We start from the raw sequence: 19,896 nt of genomic DNA, 5'->3' as shown, positions 1-19,896 counted from the left end.
GTTTACAAATATCCTTACTTAACCACTGAAACTGAATTGCATCTTGAATTTTAGAAAGAAATATATGTGTGGATACTTTTACTTCTTAAGATATACTGTGGATATTTATAATACATAATTCATTCTGTCAATCTAGCTTAAATCCAGCTACTTATGCTCCGTCAGTTAGCCCCATGGTGGTGTTATCGATACCAGCGGGAGCACTGTGGCGCTATTTGCGAAAGCACACCGTGCGCTTTCGATACCGCGACAGTGCCATCTAGAGGTGGAGATGCCATCGATGTTTTAAAGAACACAACCATCGATGTTTCTCCACCTCTATTAAAAGTCGTCAAATAGCAATAATAAATAGGAATAGTTATAGATTTGTGCATTTAATTTCGTTCGTTATTTGCGTTTCAATCGATCGTGGGTCCCAGTGAGTTAACTGCACCTGCACCCAAAGCGGAAGCTGAGCGAAAAGGTGTTTCATTTGGCGTGCGCATTTCGACACCTTTGTCAACGCTGATTCTGATTTGGTGGACCGACGACTTACACACACAAACACACGCGCGTACTAATATAACAGACACTGAAGTGTGTGCGGAAGGGACAGACAAACAACCGTGCGATAACAACAACAATCGGCAGTGATCGCGGCGAGAAATGGAAATGGCCAACAACATGGTCAGCAGCAGCAACAGTGGCGCTGGTGGGAGCAGCAACACCACTTCCTACGGCAACAACAGCTACAACAACAGTGCGGTGGACAGTGGTCACAGTTCGCACAGTGGTGTTGGTGGCGGGGGCGGTGGTGAGGGTACGGGAGCGCGCCTCCGGGATGTTTGTACCATCCTGAACACTGGCCCCGCCGCCTATCAAATTCAAACAGGTGGCTGTGCCTACGACCACATCATCGCCCTGATGAGGAACCTTGATCTGCAGGACGATGGCATCGTGCTGAACTCCAAGATCAAGACCATCGAAACGGACTTCTGCAACATAGTGCGCGACGAGTCGATGCTTTGGTATGTGTGCCGATCTCTACCGTTTGGTTGGTTCGCCCATTGATGATTAATCATATCATAAGTAGTGTGTTTATTTGCCACCTCTTTTCGCATATATGTACATATGTATGTAAATACCCGGCGTAGGTACAGTGCGGTGCGATAGCATATGAACAGGGCGAGCTCCCAAGCCCATCAAAGCCACCATATGATAACAAGACTTGATGCATGTACATATCTGCCTGGCGAAGACCGATCCTCATTGTAATATTTATGACTTCCCATAACAAGTAGCATGAGTAATTGGTTAAATTTGGGAGCTTGTGGCGTTCGCCCATAGGTTACAGCAGGTTCTATAAGTTATACTACGAATGAAATGCTTGATTTTGGGACGAACATTCGTGTATTTTGCCCACCAGAAACCGAATCACTAATCAGCTTCAGAAGTTAATTTGTTTTTACGCATTCACCCTGAGTTTGGGTTCTTAAAGTGCAACTTTGTAACCTTTCTTCTTACTTCATTATTTTAAAGTCCGAAAAAGTATTTGCGAGCTTCGGCATACACATTTCAATTTTATTAAATGTCTCAAAATCGATTTATAAATCTGAAAAGCACTGTATTTGTGTATATGTATGTGCATGCACGAGTTCGTTGTTTGCGACCAGGTTGCTCGAACGTCAGCGTGTCTTGAAAATTTACAACTTTTCATACAAATAAAGACGGGCAGAGAGACATCGGCGCCATCCAATCATTTCAAAGTGAACATTTTTCCCTCCGATTCGCTCAGGCTCATGCTCGAGTTAATTGCTGAACAAATAGTTCGCAGCTTGGGCTTATCAAACAATGCTGCTATTCGTTATATCAGCGGGGGTGTTAAACACAGTTGTAGTGCAAACTTTAACATTAAAAAGTAGTAGTAGACTTGATTATTATAACAGACTATAACAAAATAATAAAGGAAAAGTAAATAAACTAATTGTATTTGCAATTTTCAGTGAGTCAATGGAGTACCTAAACGACAAGGCGCTCAGCGATGGTGATACAGCGCTAAAGTTCGCCCTGCTCTTCTCGTCGCGAAACTTCGACGCACTGGCCATGAAAGAGACAAAGGTACGCAGCGCCATGCTCAAGATTCTGGAGACAAACTTCCTCAACGCGGACGCGTATCGGTTGCACGACAAGAACCGATTGTACAACTCGATCACGCTGCTGGGTGAATACTATCACAGGGTAAGGCTGGCGGATAATACCCCTATTACCATTTTGGGTGAGTCCCTGCTGGACTTACTTACCCGCGAGCTCAACGATACGTCGGTGGTGCTGGGCACTCGGATTGCCCGCCTGGTGCTTTCACAGATCACCCTGAATGGGGAGATCATGCGCAAGCGGCACAAGGTCGAGATTGATTTACTGCTCTTCCACGTTCGCCGGCATTTGATCATGCAGCCCGCGCTGACCGCTAAGGTGAAGGCCATGCTACTGATGGTGCTGGACCTCTTTTACAGCCACTTTAAGCATATCGGCCACGACCTGGAGGCAATGTACACCAACTTCTTGGTGGTGGAAGATGGCGAAGAGGATGGGGTCAACAATAACGGCTCCGGCCCCCAGGATCTCGCCGAAGCTGGCCGCTCACAGCAGCTTCAGCATCAACAGTCAGAGAACGGCAGCAGCGCCAACACGTCCGGCCAGGATCAAGATACCTTTGATCCGCGACCGACTGCAAAAAAGTGGAGCGAGCAGGTGTGCGAGGATTCCTTTTGTGAAACTGGCTACGGTGAGGAGGATCAGGGCGACGATAGATACTCAGAGTCTGGACTCTCGTATCCAGCCAACAACTCTGCTTCACTCGGCCACCGTCGTCGCGGATTTCAACCTCGCCAAGTGCCGCGTCCCTTGAAGTCACATCAATCACAACAGCAGCAGCACCAACAACCAGCCAGCATAGAGTATGTACTAAACTTTTACTATATAAGTGTAATACCATTTATAGATCATAATCAATCGCAACTTAACATACATACGTTTAGAATAGTTCTATGACTGATAGGAATCTTTTAATAGAATGAATAATTAAATAACAAAATATAACACAAAGCTCTATTGCAATTTATTTATAGAGACATATCCAAGATTGATTCAAGTCCTTTAAGTAAGTCAAGGATAAAATATTTAATTAACAAGTATAATTTAAAAATGTCCTGAATATTAATTTACATTTCGTTAATTTTGATTTGAAGCAATCGAAAATTTCATTCGAACTGAGTTTCGAGCATTTAAGTTTAATTGAGGAAACTAAAAACCTTTATTTTATTTAATATATACAAAAATATCGTTTAAAAAACAAGAACTTTTTATTTAATTTATTTTCATTTCATTCTACCGATATTTATTTAACGGCAAAATATTAACCACAAATTTTTGAACAGCGCCAGCTCCGACCAGTATCCATCCATGGCCAGCAGCGAGGATCGGGACGAGAGCAAGCCGCTCCCTAGCTGGCGGAAGACACGCTTCAACCGCCATCACGACAGTGACCAGAGCAACGGACGGTCGCGCGACCAACAGCGGCGGTTCAGCGTGAGCTGCGACGATGACCACCACAGTGTGCGCAGCGAGGGAGGCGGTAACCTGCGATTGTACAGCATCCACGACAGGAGGAAGCACTCGCAGGAGCGCATCGAACGCAATATGACTGGCGGTGGCAACTATAATAGTATAGTCAACTCGAATTGGGATCAAAGGGATCGCGATGATCGCAGTGAGCGCTCTTATATCAGTAACTACGAGCGCGGAAACAACTATAAGCGAGGTGGGCGATTCAACAACCGCAACACCTACGACAAACCGCCGAGATTCCAGAAACAACAACAGCAGCAACAACAACAACAGATGCAACAGCAACATCAGGGCGGAAACCATAAGATACACAGCGATACCTGGCGGCGCTCCAACAATGCTATAAACAGTGGCTACCAGGACGAGAACTGTGCGTACAACTCGAATGGTCCGGAATCGAATAGTCGCAGCTCCTCCAGGGCTCGCACTCTGCCGAGGCCGCCAAAATCACAAATGGATAAATCAGGCGGCTATAGGTACAATCAGAGCCCCACGCATGCAGGCGGTGGTCCTAGATTCCCGCGTTACAGCAGCCAAAGCAGTTTGGCAAGCGAAGCGTCCAGCTCGTTTGATCGTCGCCAACAGACATCGCCACAAAATCCACATCAGCACCAGCGCCATCGCCATTTCACACGCCGCTCCCAGCCAGACATCCATCAGCCGCAGAACGAGGAGAACTGGAAGGGGCAGGTGGATAAGGGGCAACCACCAACCGGAAAGGAGGAAAGCGAGCTGGTGCGGAATGCCCAGCAGACCACCCAGTACATGAACTATTTGTCGGCCCAGAAATAAGTTTATACACTTTATGAAGTCATCCACATGTACTAAAATTGTTTTTGAAGTCCGTTTAGAAGTTATTTGTTCCACCCCCGCATTGTTTCGCCGTCGTATATGTTTCCTAATGGATGTGTATATCCACGTAGACTGTTTTCATATTATTTTGTCTTCAACTAAGCTCAAATGTTAAACCAATACGAAGCAATTTAGACCAATCACAAAGCAGATCCAACTCAAATCCAGGCTCAAAGAATATTAAGCATGCATGCATTACACATTGGAGCCACTAAATTTGTAAATACCAATTATATATGTATATGAATGTCTTGTGTAGTCCCCACACAACCACGCCACATAAACACTCCCACACAAAATACAGTCACACACACTCATTTTTATATTTATATATACAAACTGTTTAGAAACTAAGTACAAAGTCAATGAAACAACAAAAATAATCCTATTTCTATTGAAAAGTAAAACGCCTGTTGGTGAAATGTTAAAAGCATGTTGAACATATAAAAATTTGTATTTTTAGCTAAATATATACTTATATATTAAATGTCATGTTATAGTGCAGGTTCAGCCGATTTATTAAACGAATTATACAAGCTTACGTATTTTTAAAGCAAATTTTGTGAGGCCCTCTGTTGGAACAACAAAGCCAAGCCGGAGTGCAGAAGGAAACATGAATTGTAGAGTTATACGAGTAGTCTTATATAGATACTTAATCCTCCTTGTTTAGGTATAATCAATATGTTCGCAACATGCGTAGGTTCAAAACACTAATCAGCATATAAATAGCGCCTAACACATTTTTAATAAAACAAAAAAATTACATTATCATTAATTAAACATTAAAACAAATTCTTTTAAAAGCTTTCAACGCTGCGAAGGAAATCACCGGCAGAATCTCAGTGCGGTACATCACCTCATTGGCTGGATGCATTTTCCCAATCCGTGTGGGTGACTCCTTTATCTTCTGCATGTCCACTTTCCAGAGCTTCTGTGGGTAATTTTCTGATGTGTATATTTTACAACTGCGATGTTATGGAAGATTCTATTCAACAAACACTCGGCAGAACTAGGAGAAAACAAACAAAAGTTCAAAATTTGGTTTCGAAAATTTCGAATCCTCACAAGCTATAAGAACGCAATTTTTATCAATCTCTCCCTTACGAAGGCAACTGGTCCGTTTTAGATAAAAAATCCACAAATCCAGATTTCTGTTTATCGTAGCCTTTGATCAAAGTATTTTTAAGCCCGTCTTTAGTCACAAAAATCTATACATTCCCAACATTTATAAAGAGTTGCATACTTAGGGGCAGCAAAAAGCAGATTAACTTATGTATATGTATATGGGGACTTTTATTTGTTTATAATTTGCTGGCAGTCAACACAAAGTTATCAATTTTTCCCTTGATAGAACTAATTGGGGACAAATCGTGGCTTACTGATAAGCGAACTTAAGACAAATACATAAAAATATAGGTCCAATTTATTTCAAAAATAGAATAAGACGTACATATTTATAACACAGATTCATACAATAAGGCATAAGAGATTTAAGATATCAGCAGCATCATCGATCGGCCTGGTCACGTGGGGTGACCACCAGGACTTCGTAGGTGTTCACGTTCACCTCTTGACCACGATGCGGGATATACATGACCTTGTGGGAAGGGTGCACCTTGCCCAGACGCAGGACACCCTCGTAAAGACCGCGACCCGTGTAGGTGACCTCACCCAGCTCGGAATAGCCCGTGTTCAGGGCATCCCGCGGAAAAGTTCCATGCTGTCCGGGCACCCACTTGTAGTCACAGTCGTTGAGCACCAGGATCTCGACATCATCGGTCAGAGTTCGGGCGCTACAGCTGTGCGAACCGAAGGCAGCCTTCATTTCCGGTACATAAGGAGCAGGCAAGAGATCGTCGTGGTAATATCCTCTGGCCACATACGTGGGCAGTCCGTCTTCGTTGGTGCCACACTGCACAGCTCCCTCGGGCGGCAGGTGGGCATCCGGTAAGCTGTCTCTGTCCAGATCAATGGGCACCCAATCGATGGCCACCTTGGGCAATTCGGTGTCATCGAACTCCGGTGCCTCGGCGAAGTTCAGGTACAATCGGTGCACGCGTTGACGGTCGCATGTGCATCTGCATTGGGGGCAGGTCCTAGATCTATTCAGCCATCGAGTGAGGCAGTCCTTATGGAATACATGACCGCACCGTGAGGTTGAGAAAATTATGTCGTTGGCCCGGAAAAACTCGTTGCAAATTGCACATAAAATGTTCAGCGAAGGTGATGAGTCATTTGTGGGTGCAGTTTCTGCGACTTCTCCGCCGGTACCTTCCATTTCACTACTATTACTCTCCATAACTACGTCCCTATGGATACTGAGCTTTGAATATGTGTGGCTCTATTCTTCTATTCCAAATTTATTTCACAACAATGAGCGGAAAACGAAACGATTCATATCAACTTTCCTGCTTAATTAGAGATGGCCTTTGGAGAATACCAAAAATACTAGAAATACTGTTATTTTAATAAGTTTGAATCTTGATTTGAAAATAATCGTTTAAAAAGCTTATAGCATTTCTAAGCTTAAATTTCGAAAACAAGGATAAGTAAGTGAACTTTATGTTAGCATTTAAATTTTAACTCTATTTTGACTATGTTAATGTAGTGTGCTATCATTTTGTGGTTCTCTACTGGATCATGACGTTGTATTAAAGTAACGCTTAAAACCTGCATAAAAACTTTCTTTTTAATGTACAAAGACATTACTCATTAACTTTTCTTGAACTGAGCCATCTGGATAAAAAATCCACTTTCCATTTCTTTGCTTTAACCATCCATATCTGCGTGCCTTTAGACACTGAGCGTTGAGTATGTATGGCTCTTTTGTTTTATTTTACAAGTAACGGATACGAGTTTAGAGATGGCCTTTAGAAAGTGCGAAATACTGTTATTTTTATAATAGGTATAACGTTTGATTTCAAAGCTTAAAGTGGGTTTTTAAAAATTAAGTCTCAAGCTTTCAGAACAAATTTGTTAATTAAGAATATATGTATATGAATCTTATAAATATATATATATAAAAAATTTGGAACTTATAGATAAAAATAAGTGAAAGGTCCACATGTGTTCAATGATATTTTCAAATATTGTTCAGGTAATTTTTAACAGACAAATTTATAAATATATAAAGTTAGCTATCGATAAATGGCACCAGGTACCCACGATAGTCAACCGATCTGGCAACGACGCGCGGTACGTGGCTTCGGGACACGGAAAACAATTTTACAGGAAAAGCTAAACAAATTATGTACAATTCGCAATAATTCCGAAAAGATATATAGGCAAACACCAGACGGAGAATAGGAGCACAAAAGGCTGCATGAACTGTAAGTGCCAAGGACGAGATACCCGTTTGTTTTCCTGCGTTCACCCGTATCCTTTCACTTTTAATTGCTAAGTTCAACATACAACTACAAATGGGTATTCAGCTGATTTACAGCTAGTGCGGTTTCTCAATGGCCAAAATTAAGTTTCCCCAACTTGTCGCCACTCCAATGGAAACATGTTAATGTGCGCATAATATGCAAATTTTCTGTTTGTTTTGGTTTGCCAAAATACAAACAAGACATATATATGTACGCAAGTACATAGTACATATATATGTTTGGCACACACACTGACGCATTAACTGCGCTCTTTGTTTGCCGCCTATAAATAAACGCCAAAAAATGCGTACGAAATTCTGCCATTTGTTGCTTTTTAGCTGTGCTTTGTGTACGTCAACAAAGCGTTATTATATAAACAAATACAAAACGGCAATCAGCTGTTTCTAACAAGAAATAAACGGTTGAATAGCATTGCCATTATCATTGTTTATTGTTTAAAATGTTTGAAAATTATATGCTTTGCCATAGATATATGAATGTATGTACAATGGCCATTTCACTATTAAACGAAATTATTAGAACGGCTACTTGAACTCTCTATCTGTTGCTCTCTTGTGCCTTCATTCAAGCCTCTCTTTTGAGAGCTTAGATATGCACATAATTGAAGCAAATATTGCATCATGCGTTTTGAGGATTCCCCTCATTTATTTCCCTTTAAATATTCCTTTTCAGTATTACTTAAATATGATTTAAATGAATGTTATGAACGTTTAACCCAATACAATCTTTATATATGTACATATGTATATGTTCGTGCATATTCTAAAGAAAAAGATTAGGGAATTCTTGGGATTTCCTGGAACTCTCTTCCTGCACTCTCTTCGTTTACTCTCTCTCTTCGGAGAACGGAAATAGAGCGTATATTGCACCATGCGAAGCTTCCGATTTCATCATCCTCATGAGCGGCTATAAAAGCAGCGACTCTGGCTTCTTCAATTTCATTTCATCATTACGATGCAAGCAGTTAACACGCGCCAGAAGACTAATGCACAACTAAGCCAAATGGGCGTAGGATAGGTCGGGATTTTACCAGCAGTCTCCAAGCGACAGCACCTTCTAACCGGACGCACTTGCTCTCTATTACTTGCAGAACTCACCATACATCAAGCATCACCATCGACCTGCACACTCACACACAGATCCCAATGATTCCAAGGATACAGTGAGACAACCGATAATTAGCAGCACCATGAATAACATACAGAGCGCCCCAAATGGCGTGGCCGTGGGCGTGGGCATCAAATCTGCCCGTAGCAACATTTTCAACGTGGACGGTCTGCCGCAGCAAATGGCCGCCTTGAGTGTGGACTACTCCAGCATCCGGGGCAAGGATGTCCTGGTGCAGCCCACAGAGGAGCAGATTGAGCTGCTACAGAAGAGGCTGCAGGACCGCATAGCCGACAACTGCGGAGAGACCATTTACGAGATTGGCGTAGGCGAGGGTGAGTCCAACAATGCCTAGGTTTCCTCACAAAAAACCACATGGAATAACCCGTTTCCCAAAAACACAGATGGTAGTGACAGTGGCCTGAATCCGGAGCAGTTTGAGGCCTCCGTGGCCACGCTACATCTTCTAGCAGCCAACATAGATGCGGATGTGGTCAAGCTGCGTGAGCGGCGGGCAGAGAAAGGGCAATCGGCGCAGTTCCTCATCCGAAAGCATATCGAGACTACCGACTTTATGGAAATAAGGTACGAAAATTGCCGGAATTCCCACCATTGCACCTTTTAAATGTATCTCCTTTTATCAGGGTGGCCGTCGTAGGCAATGTGGATGCGGGTAAGTCCACGTTACTGGGCGTACTCACCCACGGTGAGCTGGACAATGGTCGTGGACACGCACGACAGCGTCTTTTCCGTCACAAGCACGAAATCGAAAGTGGACGCACCAGCTCTGTGGGCAACGACATTCTCGGCTTCGATGGTGTGGGCAATGTGGTTAACAAGCCGGACCACGGCCACCTGGATTGGGTGAAGATATGCGAGAACTCAGCCAAGGTGATCACATTCATCGATCTGGCGGGCCACGAGCGCTACCTGAAAACCACCGTCTTTGGCATGACCGGACATGCTCCGGACTTTGGCATGCTGATGGTGAGTACATTCCTAAGACTTTGTAGCATGCCGTGACTCTTGATATTCTTATCCTAGATTGGCGCCAATGCCGGCATCATAGGCATGACTAAGGAACATCTCGGTCTGGCCTTGGCGCTAGCCGTACCCGTTTTCGTGGTGGTCACTAAGATTGACATGTGCCCGGCCAACGTGCTGCAGGAGAACATGAAGCTGCTCTTTAAGATGCTCAAATCCCAGGGCTGCCGAAAGGTGCCGGTGGTGGTGCGTTCGCACGACGACGTTGTCCTAAGCGCTACGAATTTCGTTAGCGAGCGCCTGTGCCCAATCTTCCAGGTGTCGAATGTGACCGGTGACAACCTGGAGCTGCTCAAAATGTTCCTCAACCTTCTGAGCACGCGAATGGCCGGCTCCGAGAGTCTGCCGGCCGAGTTTCAAATCGACGATGTGTACGCGGTGCCGGGCGTTGGAACTGTTGTGTCCGGTACATGCCTTCAGGGCACTATTCGGCTAAATGACTGCCTGATGCTGGGTCCAGACGCGGTGGGTTCATTTGTGCCCATCACCATCAAGAGCATCCACCGCAAGCGCATGAACGTGGCACGCGTGCGCTGTGGCCAAACAGCCAGCTTTGCGTTAAAGAAAATAAAGCGCGCCTATCTGCGCAAGGGCATGGTAATGGTGTCGCAGGATCTCAAACCGCAAGCCTGCTGGGAGTTCGAGGGAGAGATACTAGTGCTCCACCATCCGACGACGATATCGGCGCGCTACCAGGCCATGGTGCACTGCGGCAGCATACGGCAGACGGCCTCCATCATATACATGTCGCGCGACTGCCTGCGAACAGGCGACAAGGCACATGTGAAATTCCGGTTCATCAAGCAGCCGGAGTACATACGCGCCGGTCAACGCCTGGTCTTCCGCGAGGGACGCACCAAGGCGGTTGGCAACATACTGCGTCCGCTACCGAATGCTGCCGCCAGCCCATATCGCCCCAAGCCCGCCAAGATGCAGTCGCGCTCACATAACGGCGGCAGCAACGGCAGTAACAACCAGCACCGCCAGCAGGGCCAGGGCAGCTCCTCGGGCGCCGGATGCAGCAAGGACAACGCCGAGGAGAAGCAGAACGGCGACAAGCGCGAGGGTGGCAGCCGACGAGGTGGCAAGCGGAAACGAAATAATCGCCCGACTCCGTCCGGCGGCGTTGGGGTGGATCCATCCAGTGGCCCGGCCGCTTTGGGGCTGCCCCTCGGCGAGAATCCCTCGTCGTCGTCCTCGGCTGAAGTCACACCGGCCGCTCTCACCGAGTGAAGTGCGCCGCCTGCAAGTTTTGGTTCTTTCTAGTTTTGTAAGCGAAAGTATTTTTTTCAAATTCTTAAAGATAATTGGATGAATTTATTTTGCGACTTTCTAATCTAAAGTGGCACGTGCCCCAATAAACTATTCCGTGTCCCGTTCTTGTCCACTGTACATTGTGGGAAATGACAAAACAAATTCAATATTCTTTTTTTTCACTAGACTTAAGACAACGTCACTGCAACATGGATTATATTTGTCTTTTCATTTAATAAACGCAGGTTGAACCACCTTTAGTTGGATTCTAAGTTCATTTCAGAGATGCTACTTATGTACATGATATTAAATTATATCTCGATAAACTGAAATAGACGCGACTCTATAGATTGGAATCTTAAATTAAAATCGTATAGTTTAAGATGCGTTTAATATCTTTGTAAACAAAAAATTCTTACAATTAGTTGCCGGCTGACGCAAATTAATTTGAAAGCGTTGTAAATGCAGACATTAGGTTATTTTTTGATTTTTTTTTTAAACTATAGTTTCAGAATGACAATCTGAAATTCTCTTTTGTTTTTTAGTGTTAAGATAACTAACGAATGAAAATGGCAATGAATAAGGATTTCTTTGTTTCTTAATTACCTTAATAAAAGCAATTTCCTATTCTACAAAAATAAGGTTCATTCACCGAAGTTAATGTTCTGGCTTCAATGTTTATTCATTTGTGTTTACTAAAATTTATCTTGCCGCGTATATACAATTGCTGTAGTTAACCAAGTTAATTACTGAACCCTAGTTCTTTTTCTTGCTATTAAGCTCCTTCTTCACTCCCTCCAGCTCTTGTCGCACGTTGTTCTTGAACATGTTAACAAAGGATCTACAATTAGCAAAACGCATGTCAGATTGGCGGATTCAGCCAGATTAACTTTCTTTCACTCACTTGAAACGCTCTGGCGTCATCTCGTGCAGTCCCTGCTCCCGGGCCAAGTCTTTGGTGCGGTACATCAGGGAAACGACCAACTGGGCAGCGCGCCTCATGGGATAGCTCTCCGCCATGCGCTGGATGAGCTGCTCGTTGTTGGCCAGGTAGCGCATTAGCAGTCGCAGCACCATCTTGCCCTTCTTATTTTGCTCCCGCCTAGAACTCTGTGTCCTTGTACTTGCGAATTAGCTGCTGCTTAAGCTTCAGCTGATTTCGCAGTAGTTCCAGTCTCTGTTGCTGCTCCTCCTTATTGAAATCGATCCCGGGCAGCTGGCGTATTTGCTCGCGTGCCGATTCGAAGCGTTTTTGCAGCTCAAAGATCTACAAATCAAGTATATAGCGGTGGTAGCTTATGACGAACCAGGGACTCACCTTGTGGTTGCAATCCTGGGACTCGCGCAGCTTAACGGCGTTCTCCAGAGGATCCTTTTCCACGCTAAAAGACACAAAGACGCCAGGTTATATAAGGTCCGGCACTAAGTGCGCACTTGTTGCCGACATCCGGCTATTTTCGGCATTGTCCGTGCAGGGGCAATGACACCCGGTATCCGCATCCGCGATGACCACTCACCAGCGCACAATGTCGTAGATTATCGGCAGAATCTCGATGTCCAACTGGTCAACCGTAAGATGGCACTGGCCACCGATTCCGTTGGATGTTTGAGTCTCCTGCGATATGGTCGGCTCGAAGGGGGAGTTCGAAGTCTGGACCAGGCCGTCGGCGGTTAGGATGGGTTTTCTGTCCTCGATCTGATTGTTTGGCGACAAATCCATCATAAAAAACACGAATCGAATTTCCAGCGTCAGAATCAATAGGACCTTACCAACAAAACGTAATAATACCAAAGTACTACCCTCACATTTTCTTAATTCTTAATTAAATATACTAAAAAGAAAAGTAGTAGATGCTCGGTTGTGCTATCGAAGTACGATAGACCGATAGACCCAGGCAAATGCCGCCTTTGCAAATCGATAACAAGCAACGAATAGCTTAGAATTTATAAAGAAGAAAAACATAAAGCCAACATGAGCGAAACCGGTGTTTTCGCCTTCGTAAGTTGCCGCAGAATCAAAAACTCAATGGATAAAACCCCGTTTAATCTATCTAGGAACTCGGCGATGAACTAGCCACACGCTGTGGCAATACACTTACTGGCGTCTTTGTGCCGGGCTCACGGATTGCACTCAGCGCCTACCGGCATGTGACGCACAGTTCGCGGGATGCGCCCACAGAGACGGCTGGCCAGGATCCGGTGCTCATCTACATGGCGCAGGAGTCGACGCTGTTCGACGAGCCCGTTCTGCGCAGCGTACTCGCCGAGGCGAATGCCACGTTCGCCACGCTGCAACAGTTGGGTTCGCGGGCCACACGTGCCGAGTATGTGAATATATCGCGGGCATACCGGAGCATCGTGCGCTCCTGCCTGGAGAAACTGGAGCAGGCCAAGAAATCGCCGGAGGTGCAGACGGATGAGGCACGCCTGCAACGCTTAAGTGATGCCATCGTTGTGTTCTATGCGGCAGAATGCCTGTGGCATCTCTTCGAGATTCTGTACATTCAGAGCAATCAGCTTGTGGTGCCACAGCTGCTCGACTGGGCGCGCTTCCATTCGCCGCTAGCAGAGGACAGAGCCACGGATCTACTGCTTATGGGAGAGGAGGCCAGCGAATCAGATGACTATTGGAGCATTGTCAGATCACTCATTATGCTGGGCGAAATAGACATTACGAGAGCACTTCTCTCGCAGAATCGCAAGGCTGGACAAACGAGCTTCAAGGCGGCCGAACAGATCCTGAAGTCCATGCCAGTGTATCAAGAGGGCTATGCCCTGCAGAAGTTTCATTCGCAGTGGGAATTCTGGCACGTGGATACGGAGCGCAAGATCCAGTCCGGCTTATTTGCCACGGAGCCGGAGCTGGAGCAGTTGCTTCGTCTGGTCGCCGGCGACAACGAGCAGTGGGATGATGGCATCAAAGAGTCCCAGGATTTCTTTGAATACCTGCCAGGATACCTGCTCTTCACCAAGCCCACCTGCAAACCCTTTGAGCTGAAAATAGCGGCAGCCCACTGGCTAAACCGATGGTGTCTTCTTCAGCCGGAAAAAAAGCAGTGCGCGATGAACCGCATGGTTTCTCAGCTCATGGATCACGATCTTAAGATATTTATATACGATGCTCAAAAACTTAACGATACACACTGGTTCTCAACGCATTTGATTGATCTTATCCATCATTGTGGTCAGCTGAAGAGCTATTTCGATCAGAACAACATGTGAGTGTCATTGTCAGAAGTTTTGTTCAATCAATATTCTGTAAATTTTATGCACCCACAGCGATCTTCCAGCCCTGCGTCACTCAATGATCTATGAGTACGGCAGCTATCTGATGACGTCCCACAATATGTGGCAGCTGGGCATCGACTATCTGGACTGCTGCAAGCAGGAGGGTCAGGCGGCCATCGAGCTGCTATTGCCGCGCATTACTTTGCGCAGCGAGCGGCAAGCCACCAAGCTGATTAACCTGGCCAGGCAGCGCGGGCTCATAAGCGTGGAACGGGAGATCTGCAAGGTGCTTTCAAAACGATCCTACGATAACGAGCGCTATGGCAACGCCCTGGAATGGGCCATTCGCTCCAAGGATGTGCTGCTGGTGACGGCGGTAGCAGACTTTATTTTAAAGGTAACTATAAAACACTTTTGCATGAGTATTTCATTCAATTTGATTTGTATATGGATAGCATTACTCGAAAACTGGCTGCATGCTCTGCCCGGACACTATTGCCAATGTCGGAGGCCGAATGTTTGCCTCGCCGCGCTTGGTGTTCCTCTCCAAGTACTTCGAATTCTATGAGTTCTACCGCAACCGCGATTTTCTCTCTGCCTCCGAGCTGCTGGTGAATCTTTTGGAATCCAAAATTACGCCAGACTAGTAAGTACTTGGATTTACTACGCACATATTTATGAGTAACATGTATTCTTCCACTAGCTTTTGGCCATCGTTGCTCATCGATTCCATGCCACTGCTAGAGTCGAAGGATCCGAAGATCTTCGCCAAGGAAACGGTGGCCATTTTGCATCACATCGAAACCGATTTGGTTCCCATCATCGAACGCAACGTGTCCAAATATGGAAAAGTATGTCTGGCGCTGCTTGCGTTTTACTGATGTCTAATAATTGTGCTATTCTTTCGCAGCACCACTCAGAAACCGTGTTCAAGGACTATCGGGTGGAGAACGTCGACGAAATCCTGAACCTCCTGCGCCTGGCCTGCGCACGCAATTTGGCCCGAGCATTGATCATTGAGAACACTATGCCCGTGGTGTGATTTTGAATGCATTTTTAATGTAATTTATATTGTATTTTTCGCTTTTCCAATACATCGTAATTTGTTATAGATCGCGCTTGCATTGCTAACTTGTTATTCATACGCATTTTGTTTATATCTTGTGCCTCTTTGCTATGTATTTATTGTATACCAACAACACTACTTGACTGGCTGCTGCCCTTTGACTAAAAAGGAAATCCAAGCTGCTGGGGGGCTGGAGGGATGTTCACAGTACGCATTTGTAAAATAAGTGTTCCCGTCGAACGATCTCCGTTCTGGTCAACTATGCTAGTTTGAACGGCGTGGGTAAATCTATAGGATACACTTCTCGGTTATCGGATAGGCGGGCGAACAAAGGTGCTTAGGCCGAACTTAGAACTTAATTTATAAATCAAACACTACGAAGTAATTCAGTATGTTAGCTGCACATGGAGGAAGTTGTTCACACACGTATGCGACGCACCTAAGAACTATTAAACAACGCCCGGAGTACAAGGGTAGTGTACACATAGTTTGATGCATATGCGTGGATATATATATATATAATCTATATATCTGTGGGGGTATGTATATAATTATCATATATTGTGGCTGTTACTTGTTATGAGAATCGCACGGCCTTGTACAAATGTTCGGTTACTACGTACGGAATTACATTTAAAGTCGCTTGTCTCTTGGCTTGGCCCTCGGACCGCCGCCAACGGCATTGTAAAATGTATCGTTCGCTTGGTAAAAAACAATAACTAAACTAAACCAAACTTAGATAAGAGGCCGCCTAAGGGGGGAGTCGCACTGTATACTATCATTCTAATTCTTAACAAACTTCTCTCCTAAACGTTTTACATGCCAAATCACGCCAGGCAACAGAAAATACTCGAATAATCGTATCGTTTTTACTTTTAAGAAGATTTTAGATTACTTTTTGGGATTCCAATCTCGAACTGACAATGAAGTTGAATGTATAAATGAATACATATCAAAGTATATATAAGAGACTTTTATCTAAACTGAATAATCACAATAAACAGCAAAGGAAAGAAGATGCGTACATAAAATTTAAACATTTTATAAGCAAAAGAATATGAAAGTTGTCAGTTCGCGATGGAGGATCCTGTTGCCCAGCGCGGTCACCGAGGGACTACGCCGCTTGAGTATTTCGCTTATCGCTACGCCCAATATCGGTTATTAATGTGAGTCTGAGTGTATGTGTCTAATTCTGCTTCGCCGTGCCCGCGGCCGTGGTGGCTGCGGTGGCAGCCGCTATGGCACTGCTGCCCGTAATCGAGCCCAGCCGGGAGAGCGATGGCTCCCGCTTGGGTGGCACGATCGGCTTGGTTGGTATGGGTGGCGGTGCACCGCGAGCGCCCGCTGGCGGCACCGTAACCGGCGGCACGGCAATGGGAACGGGATGAGGATGCGGTGGTGTTGTCTGGTCGAGGGCAGCTGCCGCAGCCAGTGCGGCATACTTGCCGCCGGGCGCCCGCTGGATGGTGGCCGTCGGCTGCATCTTTGCCGGAGAGGGTGAGGGTGGCGCCACCATGGGCACGGTGACCGTAGCAGCCGTCTCAACGGATGCAGCTACTGCTGCAGCTGTTGCTGCTACTCCAACGCTGCCGCTGGAGTTGCTGCTGCTGCTGGTGGTGGTGTTGTTCGTGGTGGTGGTGATGGTGGTAGTGTGGTTGAGCACGGCAGTTAGTGGTGCTATTGCTGCTGTGGCCGTGCCCGTGGGCGCCGTTGCGATTCCAGCGCTCCGGATGTTCTGGCCCGGCGCAATGGAGCGGGCTATGCCGGTCTGTGGTCCCGAGACCGGCATGCTGCTAACCGTGGCTGTTGGCTGCACGATCTTGGCGATGTTCACCATGGGGGGCGTGGCACAGGCGTCGTCTGTAAAAGCGCAGAGAGATGGGATTAGCATTCGGCTTATGACAGCTGCGTAAAACACTAGATTTTCGGATCTCCGAGGCGGATTGGCCTAACCAGAAGCCCATAGAGAGCTGAAAAGCCATTGCAGATGACTTCTGGGAAGGCCTGGCTTGTGTGGAAATGCTTTGGCATGGTCGTGAAAAGTCTACAGACGCCACTGGTGTCAATTGGCTACGTTCTGGCTTTTGTCAGGGTGCTCCAATCGCTGGGGTGCGAGCGTGCGGGGTGGACGTGCGGATGCGTGATCTTTGGGTTGGTGCAACGTGAGGTGCACGAGGAACATCACAAAACAAAAAACAAATCACCTTGCAATTGCGTAACATTTTTTCTAACAAAAGATTTCGGCTTCAAGAGGAGTTCGAAAAAAAAGTAATATATATATAGAGTTAAAGTTTGTATATAGAAAATTATAAGGAGGGCAACCATATGTATAATTACAACAGCCAGTTTCCAGGTGGAAGTGCCTCGTCTGGCTAACTCACCGCTGAACTGTCGCGCCTTGGCGGCGGCCACGGACGAGCCGCTGCCGCCCAGTTGCTGCTGCTTTTTCAGAGCCTCGTGCTCGCTCCGTAGGGCGTTGAGTTCCTGCTCCAGTTCCTTGACCCTGAAGATGATATAGAAGATGATATAGTTTGTGCATTCGAGCCCAACGACGGCGTTTGACGAACCGGAGTTCCTCCTTGGCTAGTTTGGCAAACAGGACTTTGCGCTCCTGCTCCATGGCATGCGTTTGCTTCTCCAGTTCCTCCTCCATGCGCAGCGACTTTTTGCTCTCCTCCTCCAGACCGTCGGCAATGGTGTCCGAGCGCTGCTTCTCCTCGGCCAGGATTTGGGCCAGATCCTCCGACCGTTTCCCTGCAATCCCATAGATAGTATTTAATGAGCAAAGTGGGATATCTAATCTGGCCATACGCACCTTCTTCAATATACTTCATGAGGATCTTTTTGCGCTCCGCAATCAGCAGCAGCACAATCTGCTTTTGTCGATTGCGCTCGTACTCGAGCGTCTCCTGCAGCTTCTTCAGATCCTTCTCCATTTTGGCCACCTGAGCGCGCTCCTCCTCGAGGTCCTGCTTCAGCTTGTTGCGCTCCAATTCCAGGCCGTAGGTGATGTCGTCGCCCTGAGCCGTGGTGCTCTCGTGCTTGCGCTTCTCCTCCTCCAGCTCCTGGAGCATACGCTGATTGTTTTCCAGCGATTCGGTCAATATGTTGACCATACGCACATGCGTGGCCCTCTGCTTGCTAACCATCTGATACTGCTGCTCCATTTGCTGCTCAATGATCTGGCGCACCTCCATCTCCGCTTGCGCCGCCTGCGTAGACGACTCCCTCGATATCAGATTGCCATTGAGTGCGATCTTGTCCCGGAATATGGCCGCATACGGATCGTTCGGCTGCAGTCGCTTGGTGCGCAGCTGGGCAATCAGCTGCTTCACCCGCTCGTTCCTCAGGGCGGCTATGCAGACATCCCGTGCCTGCAGTTCGCCCTCCAGGTAGTACAGCATCTTTACCAGCTCGCTGTGCGGCATCTCAGAGCGCGTGCGTCCGTTGGTTGCGGTAGCGCTGCTGGCGCTATTGGCCACCGGCAACACCTTGTGCAGCACACCCGGACCCGGTTTCATGGTCTGGAACTCGTGGTTGGCGCTCACGGTGTCGCCGACCGACATTCCGGATCCGGAACAGTTCTCAGTGCCGTACTCCGCGTCCGTCGCTGGTGCCTCCGCAAACGTGTCCGCCACGCTGCTGTTCGAGTTCTGCTCCATTGCCGCCGACTTCTTCGTGTGACTCCCGTCTCGATACCCAATGCCCAATTCCCGATTCCGGATTCCGAACTCCCGATCTCCACCTCCGCTCAGCTCACGGCATACAAAAAAAAAAGTTTGGTGCGTCGCAGTTAGCAAATTACACGGTATGCAAGCGCTCTGCGATATTTAACTTCTGGCCCGGACTCCGTTTAAGCCCGCTTTTAAGGCAAGTGGCTTTGCGCAACCAGCAATAGCCACAGGAAATTATCTTACAATTTCTTTGTCAATTTGTTGCCCGTGAAAAAGTGGATACTTGCGGCAGTGCTGCCAATTCTGCTCTATTCCCGTCAGATCTGGCTCAGTTACGGGATAGTGCTGCGCATGGCGGGAAGATAAAAACATAAACGTCTATTTTTAAATTAGTCAGCATTTTCTTAAATATCCAAATGCACTTTAATTGAGTTATATTTTTGCACTCTACTATACTATTAAGTTCATCTAATTGTATGTAAATGTGCTATGTTTATGATATCCAATATCTTTGTAGCCATAAACAGCTTTTATCTTTTATTAAAAAACGGCAGCACCGATTTTATACACTGCGCTGCCAACTTGCTTCAAAGAAGAGTAGCGAGTAGCCAGTGTTAGCAAACACGTTAAGCAAAAATCTGCCATTTGGCGCCGTTATGGGTTTTGAGATTATATT

The 19,896-nt window shown here is 46.4% G+C and overlaps 7 protein-coding genes across 8 annotated transcripts; 3 read left to right on the top strand and 4 right to left on the bottom strand.

Moving 5' to 3' along the window:
- The first annotated feature begins 271 nt into the window (after positions 1-271).
- LOC117135764 lies at positions 272-5,205 on the top strand. Its single transcript, XM_033296229.1, has 3 exons — positions 272-1,007; positions 1,983-2,936; positions 3,417-5,205. The coding sequence occupies exons 1-3, from the start codon at positions 646-648 to the stop codon at positions 4,396-4,398; spliced, it is 2,298 nt and encodes a 765-aa protein (XP_033152120.1). The 5' UTR covers positions 272-645; the 3' UTR covers positions 4,399-5,205.
- Positions 5,206-5,859: 654 nt separating this feature from the next.
- LOC117137824 lies at positions 5,860-6,885 on the bottom strand. Its single transcript, XM_033299507.1, has one exon. It carries the CDS (start codon positions 6,755-6,757, stop codon positions 5,966-5,968), a length of 792 nt encoding a protein of 263 aa, XP_033155398.1. The 5' UTR covers positions 6,758-6,885; the 3' UTR covers positions 5,860-5,965.
- A 750-nt stretch (positions 6,886-7,635) lies between these two features.
- Positions 7,636-11,512, top strand: LOC117138400 (GTP-binding protein 1). Of its 2 annotated transcripts, none has more exons than XM_033300476.1 (5): positions 7,636-7,787; positions 8,938-9,289; positions 9,359-9,539; positions 9,599-9,941; positions 9,999-11,512. In XM_033300476.1, exons 2-5 carry the CDS (start codon positions 9,037-9,039, stop codon positions 11,229-11,231), a joined length of 2,010 nt encoding a protein of 669 aa, XP_033156367.1. In that variant the 5' UTR covers positions 7,636-7,787; positions 8,938-9,036; the 3' UTR covers positions 11,232-11,512. The 2 variants fall into 2 exon arrangements, with proteins under 2 accessions (XP_033156367.1, XP_033156368.1); XM_033300477.1 differs by lacking the exon at positions 7,636-7,787 and adding an exon at positions 8,771-8,864.
- Positions 11,513-11,909: 397 nt separating this feature from the next.
- LOC117138404 (protein NCBP2AS2 homolog) lies at positions 11,910-12,351 on the bottom strand. The gene is made up of 2 exons (XM_033300482.1): positions 12,157-12,351; positions 11,910-12,093 (listed from the first exon to the last, which is right to left on the bottom strand). The coding sequence occupies exons 1-2, from the start codon at positions 12,327-12,329 to the stop codon at positions 12,009-12,011; spliced, it is 258 nt and encodes an 85-aa protein (XP_033156373.1). The 5' UTR covers positions 12,330-12,351; the 3' UTR covers positions 11,910-12,008.
- On the bottom strand, positions 12,337-13,014 carry LOC117138403 (mediator of RNA polymerase II transcription subunit 9). Its single transcript, XM_033300481.1, has 3 exons — positions 12,770-13,014; positions 12,571-12,634; positions 12,337-12,519 (listed from the first exon to the last, which is right to left on the bottom strand). The coding sequence occupies exons 1-3, from the start codon at positions 12,973-12,975 to the stop codon at positions 12,355-12,357; spliced, it is 435 nt and encodes a 144-aa protein (XP_033156372.1). The 5' UTR covers positions 12,976-13,014; the 3' UTR covers positions 12,337-12,354.
- Positions 13,015-13,141: 127 nt separating this feature from the next.
- Positions 13,142-15,591, top strand: LOC117138401 (nuclear pore complex protein Nup75). Its single transcript, XM_033300479.1, has 6 exons — positions 13,142-13,251; positions 13,308-14,470; positions 14,532-14,877; positions 14,936-15,126; positions 15,184-15,331; positions 15,391-15,591. Exons 1-6 carry the CDS (start codon positions 13,225-13,227, stop codon positions 15,520-15,522), a joined length of 2,007 nt encoding a protein of 668 aa, XP_033156370.1. The 5' UTR covers positions 13,142-13,224; the 3' UTR covers positions 15,523-15,591.
- A 42-nt stretch (positions 15,592-15,633) lies between these two features.
- On the bottom strand, positions 15,634-19,535 carry LOC117138402 (uncharacterized protein CG10915). The gene is made up of 4 exons (XM_033300480.1): positions 18,362-19,535; positions 18,114-18,300; positions 17,928-18,049; positions 15,634-17,406 (listed from the first exon to the last, which is right to left on the bottom strand). The coding sequence occupies exons 1-4, from the start codon at positions 19,206-19,208 to the stop codon at positions 16,733-16,735; spliced, it is 1,830 nt and encodes a 609-aa protein (XP_033156371.1). The 5' UTR covers positions 19,209-19,535; the 3' UTR covers positions 15,634-16,732.
- Positions 19,536-19,896: the final 361 nt, after the last annotated feature.

Source organism: Drosophila mauritiana, chromosome 2R, assembly GCF_004382145.1.
Source record: "Drosophila mauritiana strain mau12 chromosome 2R, ASM438214v1, whole genome shotgun sequence".
Lineage (NCBI taxonomy): Eukaryota > Metazoa > Arthropoda > Insecta > Diptera > Drosophilidae > Drosophila > Drosophila mauritiana.
Note: the sequence above shows the minus strand (reverse complement) of the source record. Positions and strands in the feature narration are given on the sequence as shown.